This window comes from Macrotis lagotis, chromosome 6 (assembly GCF_037893015.1).
Source record: "Macrotis lagotis isolate mMagLag1 chromosome 6, bilby.v1.9.chrom.fasta, whole genome shotgun sequence".
In the NCBI taxonomy this organism is placed as follows: Eukaryota; Metazoa; Chordata; class Mammalia; order Peramelemorphia; family Peramelidae; genus Macrotis; species Macrotis lagotis.
The window spans coordinates 123,509,143-123,534,777 of record NC_133663.1 but is presented as its reverse complement, the minus strand read 5'-3'; the positions used below and the strand labels follow the sequence as shown (position 1 = coordinate 123,534,777).

Here is a 25,635-nt window from a genome sequence, read left to right as displayed (position 1 = left end):
TATATATATATATACACAAATGGAATAGTAGTATCATGTTGAATTCAGAAAACAGCTGCTAAAAGAGTTTCACTAGAATATTAAGAGCATGAATGGTATTTCAACAATTTTGGTCAGAGGTAATTAGGGCTTCCCTAAACTATGTTTGTGTCAGGGTAACAGAAATGGTCACATGGGTATTGTAGATATAAAACACCCTTAAGAGCTAGAGACTGTAACAATAATCACAATTTCTATATGATATCCAAATTTGTTGAATAAGGAAGATATCGTAGGAAGTATTATCCTCATTTAACAGATAAAAGCACTAAGACTCTGAGGTTTAAAATGATTGCCCAGGAGCAGCTAGGTGGTGTAGTGGATAAAGCACCAGCCCTAGAGTCAGGAGAACCTGAGTTCAAATCTGGTCTCAGACACTTAATAATTACCTAGCTGGGTGGCCTTGGGCAAGCCAGTTAACCCCATTGCCTTGCAAAAACAAAAACAAAAAAATAAAATAAAATAAAATGATTGCCCAAACCATGCACACTGCTAATAATTACCAGATGTAGGACTTGAAACCAAGTCTTCCTAATTTCAATTCCCATCCCCAATGTAGTAGACTATGATACTGTTCTGTCCCCCTTTCTATTGAATTTGAATGAAGGAGATAAAGGAGAAGTCAATGATTTCAGAGAAGTTAGATCTAGAGACAGAGAGTTTGTTTTATCCGTGTAAAAATGATAATTGAAGTTATGGGGGAGTAGATTAAAATCCAAAAGAAAAGCACACAGATTAAAGGAGAGGGACATTTGGATTCAACAATACAAACTTTATCTGTCTGGCACTTGATTTATGGAATTGGATTCCATCTACAAATTAGAAAGGAGATTAGAGATTTGGTTATCATATATATGAAAGTAATGATTGAAGTTCTGGGAACAAATTAGTTTGCAAAGGGGATTCAAATAAAGAAGAAGGCTGTTTTTATTCAACAACTGCACCAAATATATGCAAGGTGAATAAAAATATGAAAAATAGTATATCATAGAAGTTTACAATCTAAGAGGAGAGACTTTCTTAGGTTTTTATTTTCAAAGTACTTTTTAAAACATTTATTTATTTATGGGAGATAAGATGAACAAAAACAAATATGATACATGATTGGATGGAATAAGACCCAAAACATAAATTGATGTGGGGAGGATTTATCAGTAAGTCATTCTAGAAGATTTGGAACTGAACTCTGATTTGAGAGAAGTTCAACAAGTCAAGAGAGAAATATAGGAGAATGTATTTTAGGTATGAGGGATATCTTTACCAAATTCATTAGAGAAAATTGATTTGTCCACTTTAATTAGAATGTAGAGTTGTGAAGAGGAGTAGAAGGAAATAGGCTGGATAGATAATTTGGAGTCAGATTATAAAGAAACTAAATATCTGGCCTCTATTCTTCGCTGCACCTATTATATCTCTATCTTCAAGCTTCGATATTTCACCTAAGTTTCAGTGTGCACTTCTAGCCATAAATAAGATATTTCCACTTCAAATTAATCAGCATTACTAAATACCATCATTTGTAAGAGCCTACACCAGGATCTCAAATAAGCAAAAGTGAAATATACTCCTTACTCTCAAAAATTAATATGAGATAAAATATAAAAATACTAGCAAATATAAGACAATTTGATGTGGAAAATAAAGGGGTGAGGGAAGTCTTTACAGACCATATGGTACCTTAAGTAAGTACAGAAGGAAGCCAAACATTCTAGAATTCAGGGGTGAGGAGGTAGTATATTCCACATCGTAGGGATAGTCAGTGCAAAGGCAAACAATCTAGTGGTAAATCAGGAAAAAGCAAAGAAAATAGGTTTGACTGAGTGTCTAAAGGAAACAACATGAAATGTCTAGAAATGTAGTCTGCACTCAGATTATTAGGGGCTGAAATTATAAGCTAGACAGTTTGTGTTTCATTCTAGTGTCAAACTAGTATTTTAGACAGCTCATTGGTGAATGGATTGACAACAGCCAAGATTAGAAACAAGAAGACCAATTAGGAGACTTTTGCATTAATCCAAGCAATAGGTGATTAAGACATGAACTAGGGTGGTAGTTATGTATATAAAGAGAAGAAATGAATATTAAAGAAATTGATGGGTAGAATTAATAAGACTTGAAGATAGACTAATAGTGCAATGTCAAAGATATTAAGAATCTGGATGATGAAGAATAGTGATACTTTTAAAAGAATTAAGGGAGTCTTGAAGAGATATAAGGGATTTTTCAGGGGAAAGAGATCACAAGTTTTTTTTTAGTTATACTGATGCTGAGGAGACTTTTGGATAATACAATCGAGATGTCCAATAAATAACTGGTGATGTGGGACAGGAGACTATAAATTAGAGATTGGGGATGATAATTGTTCCCATAAGACTTATTGAGATCACCAAGAGGGAGATTGTAAAGAGAAGAAAACAGGAGAGAGAGCTTAGGTTAGCCCTTGGTGACATCCACTCTTAGGTCATAATACTCTTAGGTTATCTATATCTATATGTAGATATATAGATAATGATTCAGCAAATAAAACTGAGGAGTCTAACAGGTAAGAGTATAAGTAGGAAAAAGAAGCATTATGAAAACTGAGGAAGGACAGAGTATTTAGGTCAGAGGAAGATGCCCAGTAGCAGCCAAAGTTGAAGAGAGTTTTTTTTAAAAATGAGAACAGATCATCATTTTGGAGAAGACAATTTTAATAGACTAGTGAATAAGAAGCCAAATTATAAGGGGTTAGAAAATGAGTAAAAAAGTGAGAAGATGGAAGTAATGATCACAGATAGCTTCTCATGCCGGGAGTATAATTGTAAAAGGGGAGAGATATAGAATAATATCTTGAGGGGACATCAGATTCTATGGCATGTTTTCTAAGAAGTATGGAAAATGATGGCAGACAAGGAGAGAGGAAATTTGATAAAGGGGGGGGAGGCAAATTGAAGAAATGAACTCTTTGAAAAGATGGGATGGGATGGAATTGAAATTGCAAATTAAGGAAGTGGGAAAGTTTGGCATTCAAAGGAAGCAAGAAGGGTATTCTCATTGTCAGTGAGGAGTTAAGAGTAATTTAATTTGTGGGTAGGTTTTCAATCTTAGCATAGCGAGAAAAGGTCTTCAAAGTATATGACCTCTGTTTGTCCTAAATAAAAATGTAAATTCCTCTGTGCAAGCTCAAGGATAGAAGAGGTCTGTAAAGGAATATGATGATGATGAGGATGAGGATGAGGATGAGGATGAGGATGAGGACAATGATGAGGACATAGGTGGTGGTAGAGGTAAATAGAATTTATATAGTACTTTAAAGCAAGGCAGGGCAGATATTATTATTATTTGGGAGGCCAGATAAATGGCCATATGCTAAAGATACAAGTATAAATAAAATGAAAAACAGTACTTGCCTTCAAAGTTCACTTTCTAATGGTGGAAGACAACACACAAAAATACTACAGGTATGTTATCTCATTGAATTCTCACTATCAAATGTGTAAATTAGGTGCAATATTTTTTAGGTGCAGTTCTTGTGTTCAATGAATTGGGGTTTCATAGACAGGCTGTATTTAACTTGCATCTTCCTGACTCCAGGTCTAGCACACTGTCCATACATTAATGCAAGACAATTAGAAAATATTTGTATTATACCCAAACTGTCATGTTTATATGACTTCCTCCAGTAGCATTAAGCAGCTTATTACAAAGAAGGAAAACAATGGGTTATTTGCTATGAGCATGAATATGTATTCTGTTCGGGTGATAGTAAGGAAATAACTCTGGCTAGAGTAGTTGACTCACAGAGAATCGAGGAATCAGATTATGGAGGAATTAAAAAATTGGAATTGGAAGAGAGGAAACCCACAGCAGAGTAGTGTTCAGGAAAGAGCAGTTTGGTTCTGATAGTTGGTGGGATAGGGAGTAGGCATAAATTATTTGATTTTGTAGATCATGAATCCAGAAATGGAGAGATGGATGTCAGATTTTTTGACAAATTTGAACATTATGGTTGATGAACTGTTTTTGTATTTATAATGTGTTAATTCATGGGAAACAAGCAATTCTACTTAATTATTTTAAATAAATTGCATCAAAGACTAAAACTTTCATTTTTTCTGTCTTTATTTGAATAATGATACTGTTTGCCTATGTTAATTTCATTTTGAACTGAGTTAACCTACAAAAATCAAAAGAATTTATAGTTGATTAATTTGATTTCCTAAAACTTTGTTGGAATTTATCATTATATTTAACACCATGGAAAATAAAATTGAAATTAAAGACAAAGCCACCTTTTTTCTAGAAAAAATAGCTATCTATGAGACTTTTTGGAAAACTCATTTATCTTTTTTTGAGTCTGTATTTTAACCTCAGTATTTTTGGAAAAAATCCACATAACTGTTTTGAGTTCACTAAATTCCAGAGACTCATCAAAATTTAGGAATTATTTTGAGAACTCATGATTTAGAGAAGCAATAAAAAAGGACTCTATAAATAAATTATTATATTGGTTGATAAGACAAAGATATTTATGACTTATACTTCTTTTGATAATAAATAGTGTATCATTTCTATTGAAGTGACATTTTTCATTGATTTCATCCTATAGTTCAGTGAAGGAAAAAACTATCCTAAAATATATTTATTTTTATATTGGATTTCTAAAAATAGATCTTCATTTTTAATAAAGTTTCAAGATGTATTAACAAAAATTTATATAACCTTGACAAAGAAGAGAAATCTAACTAGAATTGATAAGATATGCCATGCCAAACCCAAGTCTTTGATTGGTATAGATGATCAATAAATGTGAACCATGAGGTAGCTTAAAAAAAAAAAGAAAAGATGCTCTCATTGTCTTAGATACTCAATAACTCTGTCTTAAATTTTCCTTAACTCATATAGGTTATCAGAATGTTTTGCAATAGGATCATACATTTAAAACTATGGAGTCATCTCCTCTACCTCTTTTTTTTAGAAATGAGTAAGCTTAATCTCAGAAAGGGAAGTTTATTTGTTCACTAACATACTAGTCTGTGACAGGATTGGATCGAATAGTGCAGTAATTGATCATGGGATTGAAAATATACTTTTCTCCCTAAACCCAAATAATATTCATGTCTCATGTATTTTGAACCTTAAGAAATAGAAAAAAAGCATATAAACACAACTGACATCTATTAAAAATGTGTTTAAATTTTGTATTACCAAGACCTTCTTTGTTACTGTGACTAACCTTAAGTCCTTATGGACTAAATATTTCATTGCACTTCATAGTCTTGCCTAAATCAATTCTATTTTTCATTATTTCTTATTGTAAAGCAGAAGATGATAAGTGACAGTATAGATAATGAAATGTAGGTGTTTTTTAATCCTCCATTTTGAGAAAACTTATTTATTTGTTTGTTTGTTTCCATCTCTCAAACTTAACATCTAAGGGAATTGTCTGGTGGTACTGAGAGATTAGGTGACTTAATTGGTTTCTCACATACAGCATGTGTCAGAGGTTGGAATTCAGCTAGGTCCTCTTGACTCAAGTAAACTATTCATTTTTCTATTTGCCTTTTGTTATTTTTAATAATAACTAGGGAACTGGTTATTTTTTATAAATAAAGAGTTTATTTATTTTGAGTTTTACAAATTTTCTCCCATTCTTGCTTCCCTGCCCCCACCCCCCACAGAAGGCATTCTGTTAGTGTTTACATTGGTTCCATGTTATACATTGCTCTCAGTTGAATGTGATGACAGAAAAATCATATTCTTAAGGAAGAAAAATAAAGTAAAATTGTATATTAATAATATAATGCTTTTTCTTTCTTCTAATTTGAGGGTAATAGTCTTTGGTCTTTGTTCAAAGTCAATAATTCTTTCTCAGGATACAGATTGTATTCTCCATTGCAAATAGCTTAGAAATGTTCTTGGTTGTTTCACTGAAGGGAAGAGCAAGTCCATCAGGGTTGATCATCACCCCCATGTTGCTGTTAGTTTGTACAATGTTTTTCTGGTTCTGCTCATCTAGCTCAGCATCAGTTCATGCAAATCTTTCCAGGCTTCCCTGAATTCCCATCCCTTCTGGTTTCTAATAGAATAGTGTTCCATGACATACATATATCATAGTTTGTTAGGCCATTGCCCAATTGATGGACATTTACTCAATTTCCAATATTTGCCACCACAAACAAGGCTGCCATAAACATTTTTCTACAAGTGATGTTTTTACCCTTTTTTTTATCAACTCTTCAGGGTATAGACCCAATAGTGCTATTGCTGGGTAAAAGGGTATTCATTTTTGTTGCTCTTTGGGCATAATCCCAAATTGCTTTCCAGAAAGGTTGGATGAGTTCACAGCTCCACCAATAATGTATTAGTATCCCAGATTTCCCGAATTAGGGAACTGATTATTTAACAACAGCCTATTCCTTATCCAAACAGCTCCAATTATCAGGAAGTTCTTCCTCAGATTGAGTCAACATAACAATACACCATTTTCATGGTTAATCTCATGTAAATAAAAATATCCAATACCCAAACTAATAGATATTATAAAAATTCCTTAATCCAGATTCTATTAATTTATGATAGTTAAACAAGAGTTGAAAATTATCTTAACCTTTGTACTATCATAATGGTAAATTTCTGGATTTAAGATGAGAAGCATATGACAAAGGTAACATATTTTACCAAAATATAATCTGCTGTATTATAGTGTTATGGTGGTTTAGTTGTTTCATTAGCATCTGACTCATTGTGTTCCCCATTTTGGATTTCCTTGGTAAAGATATTGGAGGGGTTTACCATTTCCTTTTCCAGTTCATTTTATAGATGAGGAACTGATAAGGAATAGGGTTAAGTGATTTGGACAGACTTAAAGAAAAAAATAGAAAATGTCTAAGTCAGATTTGAATTCACAAAACCCTCAGTTTTTGTACTCTATCTACTGTAACACTTTGCTGTCTTTCTGGGCATATAAACATGTAGTATAAAAACATGTGTAGTATATTTATGTATGTGTTTAGATATGTATACATATACCAAATATGGTAGTCCAATTTGTTTATCCATTTATCTTGCTTCATAATAGGGCAGAGGATACGTGAAATTTACCTGGGAATTGGTAAGCTGTGCCATACTCTTGGAGTTCAGTCTGAAGACACTAATATATCCACCTCCTTCAAGATGAAAAGAGGTTTAAAAAATAGTTTGTTCTTTCCAAACTTTCTCTCTTGATAGTAGTCTTTCTATAGACACTATAAAATAATCTTCAGTTTTGTTACCCAAAAGTTTCCAGATACCAGAATTTTTTTCTCAACCACTGAGAATTTTAAGAAGTTGTGATTGAACTTGTACCAAAAGAAAAAAAAAGTTCCATAAAACCACAGAGGTGAGAACCAGTAGAGTTCAGGGACAACTGTATTGCCTGTAAGTCTAAAATGAGGTAATAACTGTGTCACACAGGGATAAACAAACCTCAGGCAGCTTTGACTTATATCAGCAATGAAAAACTAGATAAGAACGTTAATTTCATTTAAAATAATTCTTTTGGTTTTTACTGGTTATACTCTGATGGGAACTCTATTGTGTCTGTCAATCCACATTATTTTCAACAATTGTCATTTTCCCTTCATCTCATCTTTACTAACCTTATGAATATGGAATTTCAGAGTCATTTGATTTTTCAATTATTTGAAACAATAATTGAAAGCATTTATTCAAATCATTAATGGTAGATTTTTTATACTTTCTTTTTGGGATTCTTTGGCAATTTATTAGGATACTCTGTGGGTGTGTGTTTGTATTTGTTTTTAATATTAGAATTTTGTTGGACATACAAAAATTTTTTCCTATAGTAAGCTATTAATTTTTTAATTTTAACTGGATTTTCTTTTTTGAAATTTTCCAATTTTATGTAATCAAATCATTTTTTCCTCCTGGGATTGTTTCAATCCATTTCTTTTTGTTAAGAATACTTTGGGGGGTGTGGCAGCTAGGTGGCACAGTGGATAGAACACTGGCCCCGGAATCAGGAGAACTTGAGTTCAAATCTAGCATCAGACACTTAATAATTGTCTAGCTGTGTGACCTTGGGCAAGTCACTTAATCCCACTGTATTACATGAATAAAATTTTGAAAAAGAATATTTTTTTTCTGTTCAGAGTTTCAAAAATCTCCTTCTCTGCTCCTCCAATTTGTTTATGATTTGACTTTTTTGAATATTTATGCCATGTAACCAGTAGGGCTTCTTGTGATATCATGATACAAGGAGCTAAATCTAAACCTAACTTGTATCAGATTGGTTTCTAGTTTTCTGAGCAGGTTTTCTTAAAGTGTAAGTCCTAAGGGGAGGCTAGGTGGATAGAGCACTGGCCCTGGAGTCAGGAGTACCTTAGTTCAAATCTGACCCCAGACACTTAATTACCTGGCTATGTGGCCTTGGGCAAGCCACTTCACCCCATTTGCCTTTCAAAAAACCTTAAAAAAAAGAGTAAGTCCTAATCCTAATACATGGGGTTTAGGATTCATAGAACACTATGCTACATTTAAAAAAAAAATTCTGGTTTTAGCTTTCTGTCTTCTGATCTTCTTTGTTTTTAAAAATAATGCCAAATAATTTTGGTTATTATTATTATTTTGTAGTAAAGATTGACCTCTGATGCTGTTTTTCCATATCCTCTCTAAATTTCCATTAAGATTATTGGTTATATATTTGTATAGAATTTTGTTATATTTTTCTGGTCTATAAAATAATTTTTGGTAGTTTTATTGGTATAGCATTGAATAAGGGAAGTGATTAAGATAATATTGCCATTTTTAGCAACTAAGAACAACTAATATTTCTCCAAATATTTTCTTTTTAATTGTGATATATATGATTATATAAAAGTACTTTGTATTAGCCATACACAGTTTTGTGTATCTTATTATTTCAGTCATAAAAATTTTATATAATTCATAGTTGTTTGAATGGAATTTCTACTTTTATTGGGTTTTACTTGTAACATATAGAAACACTAATATTTTGACTAAGTTCATTTTATACATTGATACTTTACTAAAATTATCATGTCAACTAAATTTTTAGTTGACCCATAAGAGTCTTCTAAATAAATCATAATTTCATCTATAAAAAAAGCAATAATGTTATTTCCTCATTACTTATATCTCATCCATTCTATTTTTTCTTATGGCTTTAATGAAAATTTCTATAACTATATTAAATAGCAATGGTGATAAAATTCACCCTTGCTTTATCCCTGACCTTACAGAAAAGGCCTCTAATTTTTCTTCATTGTATATCGTACTGGGATTTTTTATTTTTTTAGAATATTAATATTTATCACATAAAAGAAAAAAAAGCTTATTTACTCATGAAAGAAGTTTTAGCAGAAATGAGTATTTTATTTTGTTTAAAGCTGTTTCTGGAGCAGCTAGGTAGTACAGAACATAGAGCACTGACCCTGGAGTCAGGAGGACCTGAGTTCAAATCCAGCCTCAGACAATTAGCTGTGTGACCTTGAGGAAGTCACTTGCCCCCAAAAACAAAAAAGCTGTTTCTGTATCTAATTATATTATCATGTGATTATCACTATTTTTGTTTTCATGTGATCCATTATAGTTATTTTTTCTAATATTGAATCAATACAGAATTGTTTATATGAACAAGATATAGCCCAGAACATATAATCTTTTGAATTCATTTCTATATCTTAACATTATCAAAATAGCTTTTGTAACATAAGAATCATTCTTTGAAAATTTATTAGAGTTCATTTGAAAATTCTTTGTTTTTTGAGTTTTCATTCTTCCTTTGGGAGTTCTTTCATGATTGTTCAATGTTTCTAAAGTCTTAAAAATGCTCTAATTTAAAAATATAAAATAAACATCTACATAGACCTAGAAGAATAGAAAATGATTTTTATATGAAACCACTAGTTTCTTAATCATCTTACTTTTCTTTTAAAATATATATTAAATTTAACCTATAACTCAAAATTGTACTGTGATTCTTTTAGTCCCCCCCTTCTCTTTTGTGCTATCAGTCTATCTCTCTAACAGTAAAAGAAGATTTATCAAGGGATTGAAGTTTCCCGTTATATTTTCTAGCTATGTTTCAGTTCTTTTCCTGGTGTTTTATATATATGTGACATGTATCATATATATTTATGAATATTACTTATACATGTGCATGTACACACATAGAATCACATGTGTGCCCACATATATAATTGTTGTAGTTGCTGAATTAATTCAATCATGTTTGACTCCTTTGGAGTGTTCTTGAAAAAGATATGGGAGTTGTTCGTGTGACCTTGAATAAGTCAATTAACATTTCTCTAATGCAGTTCATTTGTATAGTGGGAATAATAATATGATCTACTTCACAGGTAGATCAAATGAAATCAAATGAAATAATGTGGGTGAGGCATTTTGCAAACCTGGTGCTGTGTTAGCATGAGTTATTATGGTTATTATTGTCCTGTCCTGGTAGAACAAATAAACCTTTCAAAAGGGAAATGACAATAATATGACATGACCTGATTCTGATGGAGCAATATGTGTTCTTAATAAGCTCAACTTTTCTTTGTATCTATTTGCATACTGCTCCTTTACTAATACATTAAACAATTACCCATATAATAAAAGTTAAACACCAGCCAATATTTCTAATAACCAATCTTTTCCTTTTTGATGCTTTAAGGATATTTGTCAGCATCTAGTCATACAAAACTTCTCTCTCTCTAATCTTCTACAACATTTTGTTAGTCACTGATAGTCATTGTTATCACATTTATCCTTTCATTTTCATGATATTCAATAATCAATCAATAAACATTGTTAAGAACCTACTATGTGGCAGACAGGAACTGGGCTAAGAGTTAGGGACAACAAGATAGTCCTTGCCCCCAAAGAGCTCAAAATCTTAGACATCAGGTGAAGTTTTTCTGATTCTCAGGAGTTGACATCATTGAGTGTTGATAGGTGATGTCCTTCTTGCGTGTCTTGTTTTTTTTTAATTTCATATTAATCATTGTTATTTTAAATAGGTTCAGACATTTTGTTTGAAAAAAAGATAGAAAAAAGCAAGATAAATCTATCTCTAGATCCTCTCTAGTTTTTTATTTATCATCCAGAATTCCCTACATAGGAAAATCTTATCTCTTTGTTTATTGTTCTCTTCTTTACACACACACACACACACACACAAACACACACACACACACACACACATACACAAACACACAAACAAACACGCCTGTGCCTCTTCTCCCATGTTTCATGTATTCTTTTTCTTGGTCATTGAGTTATTCAGGGGCTATTATCTTTGGGAAATGGACATATATACTTGAATGCTTTAAAATTTCCTCTATTTAAGAGGTCATGGTATATTCCTACACCTTCTTTAATATAAAAGGGGAAATTAAGCCTAGAATTTCTTCAAGAAAAAAGTTCATGTATTTTATCCACAGGTTTATAAAGGTACTTCCAATACCATTGTAGGCTGATGGAAATTCATTAATGTCTTGTACTAAAAATAAACAAAATCTGGCTTAATGTTCAATCTCCTAAATATTTTTTTTTATTTTGTGTTTTGGATACATTCTGGTAGAAGAAATTGTAAATGTTCTATTTTCTTTATTTGGCAGTATGTCTTCCTAACCCTAGGCAAAAGAATTTCCTAGTCACGATTCTCACATGATTTGAGTTAGTGTTATAGTACTAAACACAGCCAAGCAATAGTGATGACAATGGACCAGATTTTTAAGCTGTTGAACTCTATGAGGATTCCCAGAGAGATCTGTGGGGTGAAAATCTGTTCTAGCAGCAATTACCCTACTTATTCCTCTTCACTTTCTCTTTTTAGTAAATTAGAATAAGAGAAATTTAGGAAAACATACAGATATACGCCCCTTGGATTTATGTGCCTTTTTTTCCCCTCAAGCTTCTCAAAGTACATTTTAGAAATGTATTTTTGGCAAATGTAAATTTAAGTAAATTGGCCAAGGTCATAACACAATAAGGGCATAGTTATCAAGGGATTGCAGTTTCCTGCTTTTTCCACCATCCATGAAATGAAAGAAATTCCACGCCTTAAAAGATCCCCTCCCCCCACTTTGAAAAATACTATGTACAATTAATTCACTTTTTAAAAATCTTTGTTGACTGTGAAATGTATACATGTCCATTCTTTCAGCTGTCATTTCTGTCTCTATTGTCACATAGACAATATGCTTCATAAGAAAAGTGGATTTTTTTTTTTAAATCAGAGCTGAACCATCAGATTTTCCTTCTGGGTTGTGAAACATGATAAAGAAGTTATCTCAGGCCTCCAAACTAGTTCACTTTCTATGAGCAGGCACAGGCTGCAAAGTATATTATTAAAGTACACAGAAATATAAAATTAGATCAGAAGTGATATTTTACTGTGAGGCCTTTTTTGGGCCTTATAGAAGGAGAAAGAACTAACCTTGTTCTGTTCCTGAGGACTGATGAAAGCCTCAAAGCAGACATATCACCTCTAATTAGGTTTTTTCGTTTGGGATGCATTTTATCAGACCCCTTTCATTTATTTTTAATGATGTTACCACTAACAGACAAACAATCCCTTAAGAAAACAAAACCAGTTTCTATATAAAGTGTCAGTGTACATGTCCTGAGTCAGGAATATCAAAACACATGTTGAGTTTGTTTCCATTGTGTTATTAGAAGACTTAATGACCCTACTGTGCAGATCTATAGAACATCAAGCCAGGAAATAGAATCAGATTTGCAGTTTCTAATGGATGCCCTCTTTGTCAGCAATGAGTTAGAAATCTGTCAGGGCTTTGGAAAGCCAAAAAAAGGTAGATGTAGTTGACTTTGTGAGACTGCATATGGTACTCAAGCTGTCCTAGGAACATGAATGACTTTAAGGGATAAACAATAGTAAAAGTGACCCCAAACTCTTTGATGTACTAAAGACCATGGAGTCAGTACATCTGTCACTTGTAACCATCACAGTTCTGCCAAGTTGAGGGAGTTGAGAGAAAAGTGTAGCTCATCTCCTATATTCTTAGTAACTCTTCTCTTTGCTCTGTGACCAAATTTTATTGGGAACAGAGATGGAACTTAGAAGAGACTATGGGTTGAATTTATCCAAGTTTAAAAAAAAAATTTAAGGACAGGACATGAGGGAAGAGGAGTTCTTTAGGTCCCTGAAATTAACAGAATTTATACACAGATTAGACTCAGTTTAGATCAAAGGTCTCTTACAAGACGACTTTTGTTAGAATTTCCCACTCTGTCCTTCCCTCCATTGATCTGTATTTACTTTGTCTATATTTTAAATTTGCTTTTCTGCAGGCATGTTTCCTCTTAATAGGTTATATATAAACTGCTCAAGGGAAGAGACTATTTTTGGTGTTATTTGTACTCTGAACCATAGTATGGTCCTTAATAAATGATTGTTGAAACAATCTGCTAATATTATAAGAATCTTCTCTTGTTAATCAAAAATTTTATAAATTTAACAATTGCAAAGTAATTTTGTTGTGTTTTGATTTTCTCTATGAACAAAATTGAAGTGGATTGTTTGTCTTTAGGACTATCTTCCTCTATATTTTACTTCTATAATTCCCTGGGGGAAGCTAGGTGTGTGTACAGGGAACAGAACACTGGTCTTGGAGTCAGAAGGACCAGAGTTTGAATCCAGCCTCAGACACTTGTCATTTACTAGCTCTGTGACCTTGGGCAAGTGTCTAAATCTTGATTGCCTCACATCCAGGGTCCTCTCCAGTCATTCCTGATTCATACCTGGCCACTGGATTCAGATGGTTCTGGAGGAGAAAATGAGGCTAGTGATTTAGCACAACACTTCCTCACTTAAATCCAATTCACATGCTTGTCATGGTATCACCTCCCTTGATGTCATGGTCTTCTTCGAAAATGAAGGACAAATATCATTTCCCTCACACCTTTAGAAGAATACCCACTATCTAGATATTCAGGATCTTCATTCTGCTCTCTGAATTTAGAGCATCTCATAATGATGCCTGACTTCCTAGGCAACATCCCTTATTTAAATAAATATTTAATTTAAATTAATTTAAGTCAAATTAATTAAAATAAGTATTTTAAATAAATAAATAGTGGTTAGTATATCTATAGCATATGTTTGTGTGTGTGTATATATATATATATATATATATGTATATATATATATATATATATATTTCCCATTTAAAACTAAAGATCATATTCAATGGAGATTATCTCCTATACTGGGAACTGATAGATAATTCTGTGCTTTGTAGTTAATGTAATAATGGATGTTAATGACATTTTTTCCAAGGTGACATTTATATACCATAGCATTATAGCTTAATGGATAGAGAACTGCACATAAAATTTGGTTGTTGTTTTATAGTTATTTCAGTTGGTTGTAACTCTTTAATGATACTGTTTGGGATTTTCTTTGCAAAGATATTGGAGAGATTTGCCATTTTATACAAATGGGACAAATAGAATTGATTTTGTCTAGGGTCGCACAACTAGGAAGTATCTGAGGCCAGATTTGAACTCTGGAAGAGTCCTGACTTTATCCACTGTGTCACCTAGTTACTGTATATACAGAGCAGATAAAGGTAATTGAAAGAGAAAGATTGAAGGAGGTTGGTTTGCATATTTTTGGTGGCGGAAGGTAGGAGGAGAGGGGTGCAGGGGTGTGAGGGGTGGGGGAATATGATTGGGTGACGGTTGGGATATGGTTAGGAGGAGGCTAGGAGAGATCTCCAAAAAAAAGATGGAGTTTGAGTTGAGCCTTAAAGAAAAAGCAGGGAAGTGGAAAGGTAGAGAATTTCTGGTATGAGAGACAATCTGTATAAAGGAAAAAAGATGGGAGGGTGTCACATTCAAGACAAAGCAGGGGGGCAGCTAGGTGGCACAGTGGATAAAGCACCGGCCCTGGAGTCAGGAGTACCTGGGTTCAAATTGAGTCTCAAACACTTAATAATTACCCAGCTGTGTGGCCTTGGGCAAGCCACTTAACCCCATTTGCCTTGCAAAAACCTAAAAACATAAAAGCAAACAAACAAAAAAGACAATGCAGGTAGGCCAGTATAAACAATAATGAAAAGTTGTGCAGATGTGAGTAAGGTATGAAAATTCTGAGAAGGTATTATGGAGGCAGTCAGTTATGAAGAAGTCTTTATATTTGATCCTGCAGATGGGAGTGAAGCAATGGACTGAAATGCTGGTGGTGGTGGGGTTGCCATATTTCACAAAAGTCCCCTTAAAAACATTTATACAGCATTTACAAGTTTGTAAAGCACTTTACATCTCATCTAATTTAATCCTAAAACCTGTCCTTGAGTAGGTGCATTTATCATAGCCATTTTAATGGATTACAGATTTTTGTCTCATTATCTGAGATAAGATTTGAACTCCTGTCTCTCTTGACTTCATGTGTAGTGCTTTGTCCACTATACTAGTTATTAATGTTTTTGGAGTCCATTGTTTTCTTTATGGATTGTTAATAAGCTTGGTAAATGGTAAAATATTATATAAATGTGAGTTTTAAATGTTTAATTGTAATTATTTCACTATTACCTAGTTGATAATATGTTATCTATAACCTGAGGAGGAAGTTAGGTGTTGAGTTAAGGCTAGATAATTACTTGAAATGTTTGTATGAATATGAATATGAATGTATGTTTATATTTGATTAATTGTGATGCTGTTTTCTACTCCCTTTCCAAATACACATATGAATGGTTTTGGATTATATTTAGTTTTTGTTTTCAGTTATATAAGCATGAGCATTTCTCCATTACTATGGATAATGTATTTGCAAAGGTTCCTGGCATTTCGTAATGTCATTCTATCATGGTAGAATAATTACCTAAATGAGAAAAATCATATTTTGACTTTTATAAATATTTCTGCATGCCTCAAAATATTTTTAAATTCTACTCTGATTTTGTTACTTTAAACAGGAATGTATGTATTGTTTCATGATAAATACAGAATATATTATAAGATTTTTAGTTATTGTTCACTTTTATCTGACTCTTCATGATCCCATTTGGGTTTTTCTTGTCAGTAAATACTGAAGTGGTTTCCCATTTCCTTTTCCAGCTCATTTTACACATGAGGAAACTGAGGTAAACAGGGTTGAGTGTCTTACCTAGGGTCATATAGTTAAACAACTGAGACCAGACTTGAACCCAGGTCTTCCTGACTCTAAGTTTGGAATTCTATCCACTGAGTCACCCAGATGCCCTGTATTACAAGAAATAACAGACAAAATTCTTTTAAAACCCAACATCATCAAATTATTCATTAAAGTTTTTCTAACTGGATGATTTATAATACTGTTTTGAAAAATAAGATTCAGTATCATCCTGTTATATGTATATATTTTAAACAAAGATCTAGGAGACAGAGAGAGAGAGAGAGAGAGAGAGAGAGAGAGAGAGAGAGAGAGAGAGAGAGAGAGAGAGAGAGGAGGAGGAAAAGGAAAAAGAGAGAGAGAAAAAGAGGGAAAGAAGGAAAAAGAAAATGAGAGAGAGAAAGGAGGGAAAGGAAGGAAGGGAGAAAGGAAAAAATTTGGTTTGGTCTGTTTCATATACATAAATTCTTTCTAAAAAGGCAATTTTGAGAACTAATGTGAGTTTTAAGGGAATGGTTTTGAAAGAAATTAAATGAATTTATTTTAAAAAAACACTCATTTAAAAAACAAAATTGTTCTTTGGTATATTTTGGTTCTTTCATTAGTGTGAGGATACCATCTCTACCATATTAGATCATAAACCTTCTTCATACTAGTAGATTGGCTTTGAGTGTGCCAGTGACTGAACACTTCATCACTCTGCAGCCAACCTGGTCATGGGCTTCTTCACATTTAATTAGGCAAGTTCTTGGACAACAGATTTACTGTCACTGAGCCCAGAGTCAGTCTTTCTTGTTTGGTGTGATCTATCAGAGCTTCTGGCCCTGGAATAACTTTCAATTATCCAGGATCAGCTCCATACTATAATAAAGTATCAAAGTTGGACATTGGTGGAGGTTCTTTAAGATATCTGTAAGTGGTGAGGTTTAAATAACACATGAGCCTTTGGTTTAGACACTCATCAACATTCTATTCATTTTCAAAGATTTAAAAAAAAAGTACTTAGCTCTTTGCCTAAAATGGGCAAAAGAATACATCTTTTGCATATTACTTCTCTGAATTCCTTTTATTCCTTTTTATTCTCCCGCTCCTATTTTCCATTTTGATTACGCAAATCATCATTTATACAAATCAAAGGCCAAAATATCAAAATTTGATTGGACACATGCCTACTTTGTCTTATATACAGTAATTATTTGAGAAATGTCCGTTTTTAACTAGTAACAATTACTCAGTTATATTATGTTTTATAGTATATTTAATACACCTTATTTCATTGTCCTCAGTAGTGATTGGAATTCAGAGGATTATCTATTTAGGACTGGAAGTCAAGGCAACAAGCAATAGTGAACCACTATTATTTGCCAGTCTCTTTTCTAAGAACTCAGTAGATAAATAGATGCAGAAAGGCAATCTTGACCCTTAAGGATATTGTGTCAACATAAAAAAGGAAACTGAAAAGGTGGGGACGAGAGATAAAGGCACCTTGCCTGGGGGCACTGTAGACAAAGCCTGGAGTTAGGAGAGCATCCTGGAGAAGAAGAAGCAGGAGGTTGGAAACACAGATCTTTTGGACCATTTGCAGGTGGGGGTCTCACAATTAGTATGTGAGGGAGAATTTAACCCCAGGCCTTCTTGACTCCAAGATTAGTGTCCTATCTATTATAGAACACTGTCTTTCCGTCATATCCTGCCTCTTACACTTCCTAGGTATATATAACTATGGATGTTGCTAAGGGTCTATGAACTTCAGTTTCCTCACTCCTTAATGGAGGATAACAATAGCAATAGTACATCATAGATTTGTTGTGAATCTCTAGTGGAAGAATGCATATAAAAAGACTTTACAAACTTTAAAATTGTAAAAGTATCAAAAATTATAATTTCTATTTCTAAGCAAAAAAAAAAGCTAGTTTTCTCAGGCCCACAGATATTGTATACTGTCAGGGTTTAATCACCAGACTTCTGCTTCTGTGTGCAATTCTTTCTATTATGTAAACAGTTGCTCTTTTACTTGTTAGATGAGAATAATGTTAGATCTGAAATATTTTCTTTGTGGAAATATAAACTCCATTATCAAAAATTTTAAAAAAGAAAGTGAAAATTCTTGCTTTAGATAGGTAACAGCATAATTTAATTTACACTTGAAAAGGACTTCAGAGATTATTTTAGCCTACCTTTACTGAATAGAAAACTAAAACCAAGAAAAATGAAATTATTTGCCCAAGGTCACTGTAAATACTGTAGTATTTATATGCCTTGAACTAGGTATTGCAGTGCGTAGAGGAGTCAGAATAGTGTGGAGTCAGGAAGATATGAGTTCATATCTGACTTCAGATATTTACTAGTTTTGTAACTCTAGGCAACTCACTTAACCCTACCTACCCCAGTTTCTTCATCTGTAAACTCAGCTGAGAAGGAAATGGCAAACTGCTCCAATATCATTGCCTAGAAAACCCAAAATAGAGTCATCAAGAGTCAGACACAACTGAAATGACTGAACAACAACAAAGATTTGAACTAATATTCTGAGCCATATCTAAAGTAAATTATGTAATTCTTTCAAAAAAAGGAAGGATGATATAGTTGTAATAGAAATAAAAAAGGAAAGACTTAAGTGACTTTGGGCCAAATCATAACTACTCTGTTTTTTTACCACTATACCAAATTTTGAAATTATTATTTATTTAAAATTTCAATCAATTGAAACACATTTATTAAGAACTTACATTGGGGCAGCTAGGTGGATAGAGCACCAGCCCTGGAGTAAGGAGGACCTGAGTTCAAATGTGATCTCAGGCTCTTGATAATTACCTAGCTGTGTGTGACCTTGGGCAAGTCACTTGACTTCATTGCCTTTCAAAATGAGAAAAAAACCTTTAAATTAAAAAATGTAAAAAACAGTTTCTGTCCTTAAGAAGCTCAACTCCTAATAGGAGTAGAACACACTACAACATTTAATATATATATATATATATATATACGTATGTATATATGTAGATAGATATAGATATAGATATATAGATATAGATATGGATATAGATATGGATATAGATATAGATATAGATAAAATGGAAAATAATCTCAGAGGATAATTCAGAAGTAGCTAAAGGGAGTGGGAAAAGTTTCCTGCCAGGTTGGGGTTTGGACTCAGACTTGAAGGAGTCAGGGAAATGAAGAATTTAAAGGGTTTGAAATATAGGGGATAGAAAGTATGGAACAGCAGTGTATGCAGGGAATATGTGTAAGAAACCTTGAGAGGCAGAGCCCAGGTTATAAAGAGTTTTGAATGCTAAAGAAAGTTTGTATTTGTTTCTGGTTTGCAATAGAGAAACTTGGGAATTGTTGACATGTGTGTGTGTGTGTGTCTTCTTACATATATATATATATATATATATATATATATATATATATATATATATATATATTACATTACATATCTAAACCTACGCAGACATACACACACAATCATTTCTGTTGTGTTTGACTGTGACCTCATCTGAAATTTTCTTGCTTTGCCATTTTTTTCTTTAGTTCATTTTACAAATAGGTAAAACAGGGTTAGGTGTCCTGACCATGTTCACACAGTTAGTAATTGTCTGAAGCCAGATTTGAATTCAAGTGTCCCTTACTCCATACCTGCTGCTGTATCCATTGTGCCACCTAGCTACCCCTCAGACATTGGCCAATGACACAAACCTTAGCTTCATTTATTGGTCTGAGGATTGTTCAAAGTTAAGAAAACGTTAGAAAAACTATTAAGAATGTAGATTAAAAGGGTGTTTTATTTACTTTTTTTCCTCTGGGAGAACTTGTTGTGAGGTGGTACAATCCCACTTCCAAGCTTTTGCTACCATCTCTAACTATGCAAATATTTCAAAAATCTCACAATTCTCTTCTGAACTTCATTCCTGTAATTTTAAATATTACTGAATTTTTAAACTTGACAGGTCCAAAGATAAATTAACCTTTCCTTCTCTCCCCTCATCCCATATCAAAGCCATGTTGGAAACACTCAAAACTACTTTTTCATCCTGACTTCCTTCTTTTGTGTTAATTTCTTTGAAGGTCACCAAATCTTTCAGGTCACTAAAGTAAATTATCAATTTCTTTCAAAGAAAGGAAGGATGATATAGTTGTAACAGAAATAAGGAAAGAACTTAAGTGACTTTGGGGCAAAGCACTTCTCTGTGTCCCAATTTCCTCTTTAATAAAATATTTGTATATAAATCTCCTTTTCTATAATTCCAAGATTCCTGCCTTGAAATATCTTTTTAATAAATCATTTTATTTCCTCAGACATCATTCTGCTACCTCATGGCTTAAATGTTACAGTTGTCTCCTAACTGGTTTATATCTAGTCTTTTCTTGGTCCAGTTTCTCCTGAATACCACTAAGAGATTAATTCCTTACCTACAAACCTAAATATTTGTTGAATTAAAACAATGCTTTCAATCTGATACTCTTATCCTTACATACCTCTAAACCACACCACTATCTCTAAGCATCTCTATGGAGAGATGACTGACTGGACCTTAGTCCCAGAGCACTGATATTTAAAATTTAAAAACTACTGACAGTACTTAGTCATTTTGCAGCATAAAAACAACTGACCTTAACACTGATTCAGCAAGAATACTTAAAATAGGAAACTACCAGATGACTTTTATTTCTCCCATTTTGAAAGCTTCAATTACAATATTTCGGGGTCAGTTTCATGAAACTAGTCCTAGGTACATTTCATAAAATTTGCTTTAAGAATGAAAATTGTTAATTACAACATTGCAAAAAAAAAGTTTTAAAAAATCACTAGTTTGGAATTATACTTGTACTTTCAATGGTTCTCCAAAGAAATCTCTTATTTCTTTCCAATATAAAACTTATCCTTTTACCAAGGCAATTTCTTCTTTATCCATGCAATACGTTCTCTTATGCTCTCCTTAGCATTTCTTTCTTTTTTTCCCCCCCACTCTTTCACACCTTCTTGACAAACTGCTTCTCCTGTTCCACGTATTTAAACTTCAACTTCAATACTCAGTTCTAGCTGTATCTCAGTATCTCAGTATCTTCCTCCCTGAAATATTCCTAGAGGTCTCTAGTACATAGTAAAAATTCCTTCTTCCATATTTTGTTGTTTTTTTATCACTAATTCTCTGAAAAATAAATTTTAGTTGGTTTCAATATGCCATAGAGGAAAATGAGCAATGTGTTGGTTATACACTTTGTCTTGTCTCCTTTACTATCTTATGATGATGATAATGATGATGGTGATGATGATGATGATGATATTTATCCTTCATTCTTGAAGACACCAGGGAGGTGATGCCATGACAAGCAAGTGAATTGACTTTGAGTGAGGGGGACTGTGCTAAATCATCACTCATCTTTTTCCTCCACAGTCATCTGAGTCAAGTGACCAGATATGAATCAGAACTGGATATTGCCTGTACATATTACCTTGTAAGCTATTTAAGGAGAGGGATTGTGTCATATGTAAACACACACAAACACACACATTTGGCATCAGGGAAAGATTCTTGAATTAAAAATCAGGAATTCTTAGTTTAAATTTCATCTCTGGTACTACCAATGCAACAATTAACCAGTCATTATAAGGCTATCCAAACCTCAATTTTCTTTTATGTAAAATGTTTATGGCCATATTCTACTGTTCATTTTAGTAAGTTTACTGTGAGGAAAATACTTTTTAAATCTGATATCTGAATTAAAAATTGATGTTTTACTATTTGTGCTGAGACAGTATGGCATAATAGTTAGAATTCTTTCCTCAGTGTTCCAATATTTGCCTCTGACATAATCTGGGTGATCCTGGTCAAGACAATTGAACTTGATGCACCAGGAAATGCTCTAAGATTGTAATGATTGTGTCAATCTGCATGCAGAGAAGTAGTTTCTTCTCTCACAAGTCCCCTATACCAATGAAATCACCAACTCAGTCTCTGTCCTCATTATTTGTAATACACTGGGTACGTAGTACAGTGTTTTGCATAGATTCTCAATATTTGTCTATGCCCATTTGGCACATAAATATTTACAACCTAATAGCATTGTACAAATTGTTTTATTTAATATTTTTTGTTTCATTTAATTTCATTCATAATATTTTGGTTTTTTTTCTTTTTCATAAGAAATTACTTTATTTCATAACCTAGATTTTAAACTATTTGAGGGTAAGGACCATATTTTAAAAGTATTTTCCCCTTGGATTTCCAATAGTACCCATAACACTACTATATAAATGATAAGTACTCAGATAATTACTGAATGAATGAGTATGCTTGTGACATTAGTTAAACTTTTGGGATATTCCTAGATAAAAAGTTTGTGGTTTGCTGAGAACAGATGGAAATGATGGATGACTGACTTAAATATTTTTTTTAAATTACTGTTGATAGAAAACCAAATCACATTTCCTTAATTTTTTGGATTGCTAATACCTAATAGAAAAACTAATATAAAACTGTTGCTCTTTTTCTTAAAAACTTTCACATGAAGGTAGAGGTTTTTAGCAAATGCTGTTGAGGAGAAGAATAAGTGAGTTAGTCACTTTTCCCTAGAGGGTTATTTTATGACTCCTAGGTAAATACTGTTCAAGATCATCTGAACCATAACCACCACTGCGGAGTCTTTATGCTTTACCTTCCCCTTCATTACTCAACCTCCTTCTTCAGTTAAATTTTGATTAAAAATGTAATAATTTAATAAAAAGAGAGACAGATTATTACTTTACTTTCTACATTTGGAAAAAATGTGCTGCTTCTAAACATTGGTAATTATGGTGAGAGATGAGGAAGAGAAACAACAATGGGGAGGGATATAGTGCCAAAATAGAGAACGATATGGCTACCAGGCTATTCTGCATTATATCCTTCTGCTTTGGCATTTGTTCCTGATTAAATTTTTTTTTAAGTTTATCAGTAAGCAAGTGGAAATGTAAAATGATAAAAAAATAGATTTAGTTTATATTAGCATTACTGGGATTAGGGAACTGATTCTAGCCTCTACTCTAGGGAGAAGACAAATAACAAAACATTCAAATAAACCTAGATAGGGGTGGAAAAGCCTATTAGAATGATATTATGGAAATAAGCAAACTGACTTATTTTGTTGCTTATATGAAATTAACAAGTATGTCAATAATTTGCAAATGTTTTGTCTTGATTCATTTTTCTTATAAAACAGTAAAATATTTATAGAAAGAAAAATCATTGTTGTAAAATTTAAGTATGTATGCATGGAAACTGACAGAACCTTGCATTTTTCAAATGTGAATAGTGAAAGCTTCTTTAGTAAGTATTAAAAGTATTAGAATGTTATGCCATTATAACAAAAGTAGATTCACAACCTAAAATATTTCATCTATGTCATCTTAAAGTAATAAATGTTGACTGAATTGTTAAAGAATATTTAATTAAATGTTGTTCCTCTATTTCCCATTATGCTATTGAAATGCCATATAATTACCTAGCTTTTACCACTTTGTCTTTTACCCAACAGATAGTATAAAAGAAAAACTTGAATGTTTATCTTACTCAAGTTGACTCAATGGTGAAAAGTTGTCATTTTCAGTAGAAGTTTATTCGTTCATGGATGATATTACAAATTTAAGTAGACTTTTGTATTCTTGCTACCTTAAGGTCATTTTTCAATTTGCCATTGAAAGAAAGTGTTAATTGCATTGCTTACTAATATATAGATGACTCTTCTTATATCAAGTATATGTAATGCTAGAAAATATTCTATTGTCAATCCAAATAGAAAACACACTAAAATGAGATAATTGGGAAGGTTCCCATAAAGGCAGCCTGAATATATTATCACAAGTATATGTGAGATAATATTTGTTTTAAAAAGATTCTATGGCACTGTAAACTCAGTCTCATTAGAGACTGCATTTAAAAGGCTTATAAAGTTACTCATTAATGTTATCTTGTTGTATCTCCACAGCTTTTTCATTAAAGAAAATTCAGCAGAAAGCATTTTCTCCTGATAGCAGGAACCAATTTGCAATAAATGTTCTGGAAACCACTAGGGAAGCCATTACTGAGGTCTAATAAAAACAGACAAGCGTAACTTGTTCTATATTTTTGTTTCAATCACATACAGATGAGACCCCGCTCTCCACACCAACCGCAAGAGACAGCCTTGACAAACTTTCTCTTACTGGCCATGGGCAACCGCTCCCTCCAGGTTTTCCATCTCCTTTTCTATTCCCTGATGGATTGTCCTCCATAGAGACCCTTCTGACTAACATCCAGGTAGGCCTTTCTGCCAGCCATTATAAAAGAACATAAAAGACTGGTTGTAGATTTGTCTAAATTAATATAAACTATTCCAGCTTAATCCCTTCATGAGATTATTTGAATTAACTAATTTATGGAAACCTCTTGCAGCAATTCAGATTTTAAAAGGAGCTGTGCTAATCAAATGGGTTTAGAAACACTCAGATACAGTACATAAAATATAGATTGTATATTAAACTATAATAGAGATTTAGATGAAAGTGACGTGGGCATTTTTCAAATCATTCTGCCTAAATGCTCTTTTTATTACAGGCTAATGGAATGATTCTAACTGTTTAAATTTGTCTGATTTGCTAAAGAAAAAAGAGCAAACCATTTCTAATAAATATTTAGTTATTTTAAACTGCTAGACTTTCTTTGAGGAAATTATGTTTAGTTCTTTGAAATGTGTCTAATATAAAGGAATCCACAAAAAAAATCCCTTCTTTTTCAAATAAGCTTGTTTCAGCTAACATTCTCTTCAAAGAATAGACTTCAAAGAGTAATACCAAACTTTCTACAGATTTCCTATGCAGCACTCAGGATGTGTATTTTATGTACAATACAGTATGACTACAAAATAGTCAAGATTTACAATAACATATAGCATGAGGCCAAGATAAGACGAGTGTTTGGAATATAAGAGAGAATGATTTTTTAGCCCACACATGTAGTGATCATGTGGTCAACAGATGGGGATTGGACTGTAGTGCTGTTCAATGTCTAGAGTATTAAAAGAAGGGTGCATTGGAAAGGATGATGCTAATACTTTGTGTTAACTTTATCACTCCATTCTTAAGTGAGATTTTTCATTATGCTTTTACTACTATACTAAATTTTCTCCCAATGGAAATATAATTAATTTTATTTACCTCTCTAAGGACAGCACAGAAGCATTTTAGAACATGAAATATCTCTTCCTCTATTAATGTTGCATTTCTAATATTAAAGTAATTAGAATTTCCAAACTATTAAATTATAGTATTTTATATCCCAGGCATAGAAAATCACCAAATAAATATGTGAATAAACGATTTCCACATAATTTTAGTCATGGTCACCATATTTGTTCTGACGTTTTACTATTCTTTTCAAATTTGATTTTAAAAAGGTAAATTGTTTTCTGTTCTGTTAATGTAGCATATTTTCCCCTATTGATCTCAATCTCAA

General features: G+C 32.7%; 1 protein-coding gene across 1 annotated transcript in view; it reads left to right on the top strand.

Moving 5' to 3' along the window:
- The window catches only part of DACH1 (dachshund family transcription factor 1), a 487,947-nt gene that overhangs the window by 399,316 nt on the left and 62,996 nt on the right, over positions 1-25,635 (top strand). The window contains 1 exon segment of the mRNA XM_074191795.1: positions 24,290-24,441. Within this exon segment, the coding sequence (XP_074047896.1) occupies positions 24,290-24,441 (152 nt within the window).